General features: G+C 42.9%; 1 protein-coding gene across 1 annotated transcript in view; it reads left to right on the top strand.

The window, feature by feature from the left end:
- Positions 1-12,778, top strand: part of LOC111982470 (regulatory-associated protein of mTOR) — a 147,938-nt gene that overhangs the window by 10,088 nt on the left and 125,072 nt on the right. Inside the window, exon 3 of the mRNA XM_024014038.2 lies at positions 11,759-11,861. Within this exon, the coding sequence (XP_023869806.2) occupies positions 11,759-11,861 (103 nt within the window). The remainder of the gene's footprint in view (positions 1-11,758; positions 11,862-12,778) is intronic.

The raw sequence follows: 12,778 nt of genomic DNA, 5'->3' as shown, positions 1-12,778 counted from the left end.
GTCCCAGTTATCAGATTTACATTTAAATGTTGTGGAACATATATGATTAAATATGAAACTATTTGTGAGAKGATGATAGGTGACTTTAGCCTTCTAAATGAGGGAATTGTCTTTCATGTAAAGTTTTACCCAGTCAGTATCCACGCCCACTTGAGCACAGACATTATGACAAAGGAGGGAATGCCTTTTTTCCCCAAGTGTTTATAAAATGAAATTTACATTAGACCAGACAACGTGAGGATCATCCACACGTTGAAATGGTTAGACTACTAGACCAGACAGCGTGAAGCGGTGGCTATAAGGCTGAGAAATTGTTTAAAATTAAAGACCAGCGTGACCGCCTTTGTGAGCTGAAAGGTACAAAATGGTTAGAAACTCTCAAAGACCACACAGGAACATTGTCTGCAGCTGTTTTTGCACTGTTAGCCTAGGAAACTCGAGCGAAAATGAGAGACAAAGAACAATTTCCTCTCACCGCTATAGGTACCTCTAGGGTATCTATTCTAAACAGAGTGAAGGATAAGGCCCGCTGAACACCGCYTGGTACACCTCTGGAACTTCCGTTCTAACAGACACTCCGAGACCAACCTACTACAACCACAAAGGACATGGTAACTTCTGGTGGACCACCAGAGACTTACACAACCAGAGACTTTCTGATGAACTACTCTCCACAGACTGATCGAGTGATTTCAACAGAGCGAGACGACAGACATACAAGCGTAAATATTAATATATATTAATTAATTAATTAATATTAAATACTTTGCATTTATATATCCGAATGAGCGCTTGTTAGCGTGCTAAATATCCACATTTACGATGAGCGTATTATTCCACTATGTACTATAGTTGAATTCCTTTGTCTCTCCTCCCGCTCTTTCGTTCCCCACCCCCTTCCATTGTAACAAGCCATCATATCGGGTTAGTCCACTAGAGACTTCATTGTATTATGTTAGTAAACAATGTATAATTTATCCTGTGTGTGTTTGTCATTCTTTGATTAGTTAGTTAGTAAATAAATAATTAAGCCAATTTGTGTATTGCTGATTCAGCATGGAGACTGGGGTTTGTGCAGATTTATAGGATATTACGGCGTTCAGAATGAGTGAGGTAATAATGATAATTAATGGATGACTGGTATAACGATATATTGACATTTTTAGAGTTAATTTGGGAAACTAACTCGTTAACTAAACTTTTCCCGTGGTGCCCCAGATTACTACTTAATTAATTGTTATGATTAATCAAGTAATAKTTGAACGTGGTATGTAATTATTTGATAAAACAATCGTCATRGCATTAATGGTACCAACGTCACAACACTTGCGTCCTCTTCCAGGCAGGRTCATCACAGCTCCAGTTGTTAAACATTTCTTAATTATTGCCCTAATAGTGGAGWTAAGTATTTTCACGTGTGTAGCTATCTTTTTATAGCKATTGCCTGATTTGTGAACGTCAACAACCTTTTTCATTTCATTTTTATGATCTTTGGCCTTTCTGYMGTTGATGGATGACTAWGGGAGTTTAGCATGTGTGTCACCTCATATTTKTACCCCAGTGAAACAGGAAGTCATGGAAGWRTCACATTWAKRTTWAAAAYMWAAATCTTAATTGGAATATACATCAATTTGATTTTGTTTCTAAGAATTACTTGGGGTGCCAATAACTMATACGCATGTTTTTAAATAAAATTATTATTTATTGTTGATTTTTTTTCTTTGAACAATGTTAACTCAAAGCTTAGATTCATGATATTTTCTGTAAGATTAAGCTGATAATCAACAATTAKATTTTTTCACAGCCATTTTTGTTCATATTTACCTAGAGTGCCAATAATTCAGGAGGGCACTGTAGATTGACAGTGATGGATAATAAGGGTGGTGGTACTAGTGTCCCCATTGGTTTTGTATCTAAAGAGTTGAAGCTGTTGAGAGGAGTGGCTTGTGATGGGGCTATCAAGTGGCRCATAAATGATGTGCTGCATTGTGGAAAATCAGCAGGATCATGTCCAGCTAGCCCAACAGTGTCTGTAGTGTAATAGCTATCTCAGGATGAGGTGGCAGGCTGCCCAATTACAAGGCCCATTGGTCAAGGTGGAATCCGGTCCCTGTGGAGATGTCTGTAATTGAGTTGTGACCATGTCGATGTGGGTGGTGAGCACATGAAGCAAAGCGGCTTGTMTGTGTGTGTACACCTGCTAGTATAGTGCAAGTCTGTGAATGATTCCGATGCAGGATAGGCCTGCAGAAACTCTATCATGGTCGGCCTAGTTGTTGCTCCGAATCCCACAAACTCTGCCTCCATTTTGGGCTTGTCTAATGCTGCCGTTGTGTGTTAGTGGTAATGGGCTTTATGGGATAGCTATGTTATTTATGGTACCCCAAAATAGTCATGGGTTTGCCTGTCCTATAGATGTCCATGTCAGGGATAGAGGTTGGGCTAGAGTCCTCTGAAAGGATACATTGTAACACTTAATGACATTCAGGCGCTGTGACATGGAGCAGTGCGAGACAAACCAACCCTAACCCCAAAGTACARMGTTAGTAGACCTGACTCATTGAGGAGAACCCCAACGGTTCCTTATTAGATGTTTATGGCTRGCTCACCCCCAGCCTGAACTGGGACTATAGAGTGAGCTGTTAGTGGATGAGCAGTGGCTCACTGGAGAGAGAGACTAGATAGAGTAAACCAGGTTGGAAAGCGCCCTGTACAGAACAGCCAGACTTGAATCTACAATACCAGAGAGAGAGACTCTTGTTCATATCCGTGTCCAATACATAAGCACACAATAGCAGATCCTTTTGAGGAGCTATGCCATGTCCAGGGCTTGACCCTGATGTGACTCTCTAGACCAGGGTTTCTCAAACTCGGTCCTGGGGCCCCCTCTGCGTCAACGTTTTGATTTTTGCCTTAGCACAGCTGATTTAAATGACCAACTCATCAACTCATCATGAACTCACCAACTCATCATGCCCCCCTAGGGCAAACACCTAGTGGGGCCCGAAGGACCAAGTTTAGGAAACCCTTCTCTAGATGTGGCCCCTGGAGTTAAACATCAGTATGGCTTGTATAAGAGTAGTATCGGAAACGCAGAGCTAAGAGCAACAGCATTAGGTCTGGGATTAATGGCAGATTGTCATGGTAACTTTGAAAAGAAAGAAAAAAAATCCGTGAAGGTTCCTCCTCAGACTGACTCTCCCAACAAATCACAAGGCAGACATGCCAAAATGTTGTAATTCAACCCCAAAGTTTGCAGGCGAAACCTTTTGTGGTGGTTTAAGTGAAGGTGGTTGACACAAACTAGCCACTTGTGAAATGCACTCATTAAAAATAACATCTGATCTCCATCTTACTAGCTACTATTTTGTGTCCGGGGGATGTTTACGCTATGGCAACAAGTGGATAAGGCAGTGATGTAGGAAATCAGGATGTCTGAACTCTGCCCTTTCCTCTATGCCAAACGGACATTGTATGAGTACAGACGTGTAAGCCAGAACATTGATAGGCCTACGTTGTGGGAGGCAACCCGTCTGTCTAGAAAGACTAGTACAAGAGGTCAGACGTAGACCCACCAGAGAGATGCACTTCATCTCTTCTGTTTTCTATCCTGATATTCCAGGGCCTGCTGTGGATAAAAGCATAACATTTGATACAAACATTCCTCAGATGATATGAAAACCTCCTAGAAGGGATGCCCGTTTCAAATGTTTCCAGGAAGCAAGTTATGAGATTTGCCATGCCCCCCCCCCATGGTATGTTTAGGAAAGAATATCAGTCGTCGGCTGTGTTTATGATATCACTGTGCTGTGGTTAAGCGGGTAAGCCTGACTTCAAAACACTGTCTTCATTTCCGAGCTCTTTCTCCATGACACCGTTCATAAGAGATGTTCCACCACAATGACATGTGATGGTGAGGCCTGATGTCTGTCTGTGTATCAGATGATCCCTGACCCATGTGCCCACACAGCTGTTGATTCAGCACGCGAGACCGCACCCCTGTCCTGTCTCAGTTCCTCGTTAGAGGGACGTGGAGGCCGCARACATGGTCACACACACGTGGCACGAGATGGAGAGAGAGGAATATAATTATCCCATCTTACAATACAATAAATCAATACTAAATTGACATTCACACCATTGTAGCAGGAGCGAAATGAGGCAGGTGTGTTATTTAGAATGTTTTTTTGGTCTTAATCAGTAATCCATCATGAATGAATTAAATGCACACAGTAAATGAATTAGGCCTATTAGACATGCGACCATTGACGTCGAAAAAGGATATCTGGGTTCTGTCAAAATCAGAGCTAGTCATTTGAAATCCATGCAGATGAGCTCTTTAGCACTTCAATGAACCAACCACCTCTGCATACTCTAAAGTACTGGCTTTCCAACAATGATTTCCACACATCCTCAAAAGCACGCTGCAATATCAAGCCCACAAATTGCAGTTCTTGGCTTTCTGCTGGGCTAGCTTCCTCCATCTTTGCCATTGTTTTCATCCTTTTAAAATATCTTGGTTCGCTATGCAAAATGACTATATAATCGCCATGATAACCAGTGAATCTTCTTCAGGAGAGCAGTAAATCCATGCTGAATAGCAGTCTGATCCTGGCACTGTAGATAGCCTTTGACGTGAATGTGGAGTGCCTTTTGGGGTCAAATTCTGATCTGTATCGGAAGGACATGAATGCAGGGATGAGCAGTTGGATGTCATTCCTACCCTGTATTTGTTGTAGTCCTATTGCTTACGTTTTGACGACTACGTTACCTCTATAGCAACTCTATTGCAGTCACTGTGGCCTTCGAGGAACACTATTGTTGTGTGTGTGTGTTGGAGACCGGAGTGTGTGTGTGTGTGTGTGGTCTTTAAACTGGTAATTGAGAGTGGTAACTCCCTCTCTCATGAATYACCATGCATGGGACTCCAGGGAACTTTGAGCCATTCCCTCCCTCCCTCCGATCCAGCACCTCGGCCCATAGGGATCAATGGTCAGTGACTATTCCATTTGCTAGTCCTGCTATAAATTAAGGCTATTTAAACAGAGGGGGCATCGATCTCCCCCGTGCCAGGGCACGGCCTGGCAGGCTGGAAGGCCTTGGAGATTGTAGCATCAGCTTGGGCCACTCACTTAATTGCCAGCAGGACACACATTAGCGTACAGTCACACTCTGATACATGTACATTATCACAAACCCTTGGAATCTGTCTTGAAGTTTCTGTGTTTTCCATCGGTCATGGATAGCCAAATATAGTTAAGTATCAGTGCAATTCACCTGTATGATAGTGAGCATTGTGAACAAGTCCAAAAAAACAGATTGAACCAAAGTCCGCTTCAGCTTTCACCCTACTCCTCCCCTGTTATCGCTCTCTTCCCCCTCTGCGCTGCTCCGAACAGGATTTGTGGGATTATTAGAAATCCATGAGGTCCAGGAGACATGTATTAAAATGTAATTTTGTTTAGGCTTTCCTTCAGATTAATACTAACAATCAAGGAGGGCCACCCTCTTCAAAAGGAGACCGTTGTTATGGAGGATCAGAGCCTCTCCCCCAGGGGGCAAGACTTAGTCTCCACCTCTTCATCCCCTTTGTCCCTCCCTTTTCTCCCCCTGTTCAGTGTTCATCTTCTATATTTTAAACACAGAAAAGCTTCGAAAGTGTATTAAAGCACCACACTTTTTTGTACTGAGCTTGCTACAACACGTACAGATTCTAGTCCCGATTCTCTTCGTTTGTGGTTTCTGTGCTGGCTTGTAGCCCTCTTCTACTAAATGAGCTTACCCAAATCCAATGGTCATTTAATTATTTCGGTGGCTAAAAACCCACCGCAAAATAACAGCCTACCAAGCAACTAGAATATTAAAGAACCTGTCTCTAGCCAAGCATGTTTCTCTGCACAAGGCAAGCATCCTGGTTTTGTCCCAAATGCACCTCTACGCAGACGACGCCATTTTMTATACTTCTGGCCCTTCTTTGGACACTGTGTTAACTAACCTCCAGACGAGCTTCAATGCCATACAACTCTCCTTCCATGGCGTCCAACTGCTCTTAAATGCAAGTAAAACTAAATGCATGCTCTTCAACCATTCGCTGCCCGCACCTGCCCGCCCGTCCAGCATCACTACTCTGGACAGTTCTGACTTAGAATATGTGGACAACTACAAATACCTAGGTGTCTGGTTAGACTGTAAACTCTCCTTCCAGACTTAAATTAAGCATCTCCAATCCAAAATTAAATCTAGGGCCTCCCGGGTGGCGCAGTGATCTAGAGCACTGCATCGCAGTGCTAGCTGCGCCACCAGAGTCTCTGGGTTCGCGCCCAGGCTCTCTCGCAGCCGGCCGCGACCGGGAGGTCCGTGGGGCGACGCACAATTGGCCTAGCGTCGTCCGGGTTAGGGAGGGTTTGGCCGGTAGGGATATCCTTGTCTCATCGCGCTCCAGCGACTCCTGTGGCGGACCGGGCGCAGTGCGCGCTAACCYAGGGGGGCGGGTGCACGGTGTTTCCTCCGACACATTGGTGCGGCTGGCTTCCGGGTTGGAGGCGCGCTGTGTTAAGAAGCAGTGCGGCTTGGTTGGGTTGTGCTTCGGAGGACGCATGGCTTTCGACCTTCGTCTCTCCCGAGCCCGTACGGGAGTTGTAGCGATGAGACAAGATAGTAATTACTAGCGATTGGATACCACGAAAATTGGGGAGAAAAGGGGATAAATAAAAATACAAAAATCTAGAATTGGCTTCCTATTTCGCAACAAAGCATCCTTCACTCATGCTGCCAAACATACCCTCGTAAAACTGACTATCCTACCGATCCTTGACTTTGGCGATGTCATTTACAAAATAGCCTCCAACACTCTACTCAGCAAATTGGATGCAGTCTATCACAGTGCCATCCGTTTTGTCACCAAAGCCCCATATACTACCCACCACTGCGACCTGTATGCTCTCGTTGGCTGGCCCTCGCTTCATATCTGTCGCCAAACCCACTGACTCCAGGTCATCTATAAGTCTTTGCTAGGTAAAGCCCCGCCTTATCTCAGCTCACTGATCACCATAGCAGCATGCACGCGTAGCACGCGCTCCAACATGTATATTTCACTGGTCATCCCCAAAGCCAACACCTTCTTTGGCTGCCTTTCCTGCCAGTTCTCTGCTGCCAATGACTGGAACGAATTTCAAAAATCACTGAAGTTGGAGACTTATATCTCCCTCTAACTTTAAGCACCAGCTGTCAGAGCAGCTCACAGATCATTGCACCTGTAGATAGCCCTTCTGTAAATAGCCCATCCAACTACCTCATCCCCATACTGTTATTTATTTTGCTCCTTTGCACCCCAGTATCTCTACTTGCACACATCTTCTGTACATKTATCACTCCAGRGGTTTAATTTGCCATACTGTAATAATTTTGCCACTATGGCCTATTTATTGCCTTACCTCCCATATCCTACCTCATTTGCACACTCTAGACTTTTCTCTATTGTATTATTGACTATGTTTGTTTATTCCATGTGTAACTCTGTGTTGTTGTTTGTGTCGCACTGCTTTGCTTTATCTTGGCCAGGTCGCAGTTGTAAATGAGAACTTGTTCTCAACTAGCCTACCCGGTTAAATAAAGGTGAAATAAAAAATATAAATGTAATGTATAGTGCACTACTTTTGACCAGGGCCCATAGGGTTGCTGCCCGTATGTCTCCTCCTGTTGGAATGTATGCTATAAATAGGGAGACAATAATAGACTTCTCCACCGAAGTGAGAAATGAATGGGATTCAATCAATGGGAGCCAACATCTGGCTGCTGTCAAACCTAAATGCCACATTAGCCTATTATGAATCCAAAAACAAAATTCTACCTCCCCATTTGTCTCAATTATCATATTTTTTTTCATGCTAATTTCTCTGTTTTATTAGTCGCTCACATATGATGTCGTTGGGAATCAAATCATTTCATTAGGGTTGTTTTATTGTGATGGTAATCACTTTAGTTTCCCGTGCCAGGCTGCAGTAATGCTGCTGGTGAATTAGTATGGTGCGGAACAACACCAAGTCAGGACAGAACGTCTGGCATGAATGTACCTCACCTCTAAAACTGATCTACAGGTGATTTGTGTGTGGGTTGGTGGGTGTGGGTAGACAGTTTGAAAGCCAGGGCCCGCTTTTGGTGCTTGACTGTAAACAGTGTTGGTGCTATTGTGGGTAGCTATGCCATCTTCAGTTTGACCAAACAACGTTAAGACACTGGAAGAATAATTGCAGTCACAAATGCTGACGGTTGTTTTCAAGTTAATTTCAGTCAGTGCACTCCTTCTCAATTGTGGCCAAAACTATTGTGTGTAAAAATAGGAAAGAATATATTTGCCATCTCCCCCAGAAATTCAGCACATTTACTGTTTTCCAGGGATGGCTTTAAAACCTGCACTCTGTAGACTGGATGTGTCCGAAATGGCACCCTATTCCCTATATAGTACACTAGTTTTGATCAGAGCTCAATGGGATTTTGCTTTTGTAGATTCTTTGACGCAGGGCTGAAAACTCCCCCAGACATGTTGTCATTTAAGCTATAGTATCTTTAAAGGGCACATCCCAACTGACTTATCCCCACTGGGGTCAATGTATAAGAAAGCAGTCATGCCTACCGGAGGTTAGTGTAGTGAAAGTATGGCCTCTATTAGTGAGGGATCCTATGGGACAGAGACGTGGATTCACATCCACACTCCTATGGGTTTGATTAGAGTTGGAACCACAACGTTGTGGGAAATGCCATGAGGTTCTTTCCCCCTCTCAGCTTTGCACACTCCGCAAGCTCCTGCTGCGCTTTTATGAGTTTCATCTGAGACCTACCTGCGTCTTTTGTTGTCTCCTGTATCGTGACCTCTACTCCCGTCTCTGCTTTGTGTGTGTGTGTCCCCGACTGAGAAAACAAATCTTGGTCGAGTATCTTCAGTGAAAGATGATTATTTTGATCTAATGCTTCATTGAGAAATTTGGTCATAGAACTTTCCGGAGGATGAAAGGACGTATTTTCCTGATGTTGAAATCAGGTACATTTTTGGTTCTGAGTGAAAGTAGAAAATTTACATTTGTTGAATAAAAAAATAAAAATTGTAATTCATTCTATACCCAAATTTCAACTGCACATACGTTTTCAATGTATTAAGCATTCTGTCACACTAATACATTTTAAATCTATTTAATATAGGAAAGGAAAGAGGCACCAACTGATTGCAACATAATATGTATTGTTGCTCCCATCTGTCCCATGCACTTATGTTCATTTTTKAAAAGCTTTTAAATTGGCAGCGATGTTCAAAGGAGTCAAACCAACAGACCACTTCAACAACATTCTCAGTAACTGTTACAGAAATATATGTTTTCTTACTATGACTGATATGTTGTTTATCTACCTTAGTTGAATGCACTGACTGTCAGTCGATCTGGATAAGAGCGCCTGCTGAATGACCAAAATGTCCAGAAAATCCGTCTTTTCACCTTTCATTCAGATCCTTAAACCTGCCTTTTTTTGTTGTTGACCTATATAATAAATAAATCTTACTGGGTGTTGTCATTGGGGAATTCTGCATGAAAGGTGAATCTCCCTGGTCCCTAAACGTCTTCGCTCCGTGAGAGAAGCAGAAATTAAAGAACTTTACATATGTCAACTAGATTTAAGCATTCCTTCTATAATTTTCTGACATCATTCTGGTGAGCAAGGCTTTATTTAATATTCTAGAGCGTCAAGTAATGACAAAGAGAAGCTGCATATATGTAATTATAGACAAGTTGACTAACAAATAAACTACCTAATGTCAGAAATTATAAGCAGAAAAAAATTCTAAATGAGGCTTAACTTTAAAAAATGTATAATAATAATTATCCTGCATCCCCTGTCTGAAAAAACTGAATAGGAATATTATTTTTATTRGTGGATACAGGGATACTCGTGAGTGGAATGTCAAAGCTGCATGTAAACAGCTTATCCTGAAATAATACCTTAATCGGGATTGGGCTATTATTCAGAATACTATGCGCATGTAAACGTGGTCACTGACGTGAGCTTGCTCATTGACTATTACTCAGGTGTTGAGAAAAGATGCACAAAGCTAGTAACACAGGGGTAGTAGCTCCTCAAGTAAAAATCAGTGCAGCGTTTCAGACTGCCCTCTCTGTTCTAGCCTCTCTCGTTCTCTGTCTATGTCCATGTGTGCCCCAACGGATCAATCTGTGTTCAGGTGCACATGTTTACCTGACCCTGTTTCCTGTCCCCCTGGGCTTCTTCTCTATCAGACCAGTCTACACTACAGTAAACTGCCTGTTAGGAGCAGTAGCTACAGAACTCTGCTAACCACCATAGATCAGGCACATATTTAATTCAATACCCTTCTGTCTGCAATGAGCTTCGGCCTTTCTGTCTGTCAGCTACAGAGTTCCATTAACTTCAGTTATCCAGGCAGACATTCAATTAAATACACTTCAATAGACCTTTCTTGGAAAGTCCTTGGGAGACAAATCAATCACCAGTAAATGTGATCTTTCTTTCTGCTGTATCATTTAGCGATATCCAGGCAAGGTTTATATACGGAGTCGTGACTGTTTTAAAAACATTTTTATACGTTTAAAAATATCTATTTTTATTACAGAAAGCACTGAATAGTGACTTGTATTAGAGTCGTGACAGTCTACAGACTTCAAAGAGAAGTTTGTTAAGTTCTTTCCTCTCCAAGCAGAACCCTTTTGGTGTGTTCTCTATAGTCTAGTGCTTGGCATAGTGTTGGATCCAGCCTCAGTCCTGTTGATGGACAACATGGCGCTTCACTCTCCAGATCAGGTCAGCAGCACTGTGGTTCAGAATTGCAAAGTCACGTCAGGCTATGCCAACTAGACACACCTGCCAATGGATCCATCCATGCCAGAGGGCAAGGTCAAAGTAGTGTGTATGGCTGTCCAAAAAAACGATCTCAACCCAGGACACCTCAAGTAATGAAAAATACAAATAAACGCAGGAGCACTATTTCTTGATATTTGAAGGACAAACGGGGCTGACGTTTTGGCGTGTCAGGCGCCTGCGGGAGCTTGTGTGTGTAGAAATAGAAGGCCAAACCCACCACTGATGCGTCCTCTCCTTCAGTGTGGAACTCAGCTTGTAGCTGTGAGTCATTTTGCACGCCGAACAACCCCAGGCTAAATATCAGTAGCCTAGTCAAACTGAGCACTGTGCCCAGCTTCTCCAGGTAGGCGGCCTGTTCCTGATCTTGCACATCTGCACGGCATCTTCAGCATTGAATTGCTTTAAATGGCTTGTGTGATAGGTTGTCACTCAACTAACAACATAATATGTCATTTGCTAGGTTATTTTTTATCTATGCGCCGTTGAAAATGTTTTACCGGAATAATAGTAAGCTACCGGATGAAGGTTAATTAGCGGGTGGTTCTGATTTCAGTACCAAAGTGGGAGAACAAAAAACGTAGGCTACATTGCCCCCCCCCACCCCCCCCAAGATACGTATTGAAAGGAAAAGATAAACATCTGATATTAATTTGAAGGAAAATCTAGAGGCTGACCTTGTCAGATGCCTGCCTCGGAGCCGCATAGTGTGTGTGAGGACTCGAGTCCGAGCCTCTCTATGAGCTGTGAAATATTAATGTCCTTCACCCAAATAATGTAAATAAACAGGGTCTCTCTTCACACTGTATATGAGAGCATGTATTGGGATTATATCTCATATAAACAAAGTGTGTATTGACTTCTCTGTCTCTCTCTCCAGATGAAGACAGTGAGTGTGGCCCTGGTGTTGTGTCTCAACGTGGGGGTGGACCCTCCTGACGTGGTCAAGACGTCACCCTGCGCCAGACTGGAGTGCTGGATCGGTAAGAACACACAAACACACACACACACTTGCATAACCTGTTCCATACTCAAAACACACACAAATAATTCATAATAATAAAGCCATTATTAAGACATACCTATGGGAAACATTGGCTTTCTTCTAATGTGTCCAACCTTCTCCCCAACCCATGTTGCCTTGATAGTATGTCCTGAGCTCCTCTAGTTGATGTTCCGGGCGCTGAAAGAACCGCGTATCCAGTATAACTTGGAGATAACCCCGTCAGTGAGCATTATGCGACCTCAGCATTCGAAAACATTGTATTCGATGCACTCCCAGAAGGACTTATTTGCGGTGTGTCGTTTCCGTCTGTAGATGTAGCCTTAATGCGGCAGGATATTTTTGGGAAGCACGAAAAGGATAAATTTGGTTTCCATTGCTTGTCAGGGACATCACCAGAACCTTGGATAAGTGAGTGCCCCTGGAAAGTTGGTGGACTAGAATTTTCTCCTCATATTGCAGGCTTACTATCTGTGTATTCATCCACTCTTCATCCATTCATCCACTCTCCATTTTTCTCAGACCCACAAATACAATGATTTGCCGGTACCCCGTCAGTCCCTGGTTTTCAGGGCTGAGCCCCTGGTTATGAATCTCTGGTGACGTCCCTYTTGCTTGTTCTGACCTCCAAGAATAATGAATGCTGAGGGTAGCAGTGCAAGATCTTTTTAAGCAGAATATTTGTATTATTAGCATATGGACAATTTGCAATTTAGATTGCTGGACAATCAAAACCATCCATCCAACCCATTTATTCAGATCTGGTAGTTGATAGATTGGCCCTAGTTATTGTTCATTAACAGCATACATTTGCATTCATTCTCTTAAATCTCTTAAAGTAGCCTATATTCTTCATGTGCAATGTATAGCCTACTGTACTGTTTGTCTGTTTGGACT

Source organism: Salvelinus sp. IW2-2015, linkage group LG21 (genome assembly GCF_002910315.2).
Source record: "Salvelinus sp. IW2-2015 linkage group LG21, ASM291031v2, whole genome shotgun sequence".
NCBI lineage: Eukaryota > Metazoa > Chordata > Actinopteri > Salmoniformes > Salmonidae > Salvelinus > Salvelinus sp. IW2-2015.
Note: the sequence above shows the minus strand (reverse complement) of the source record. Positions and strands in the feature narration are given on the sequence as shown.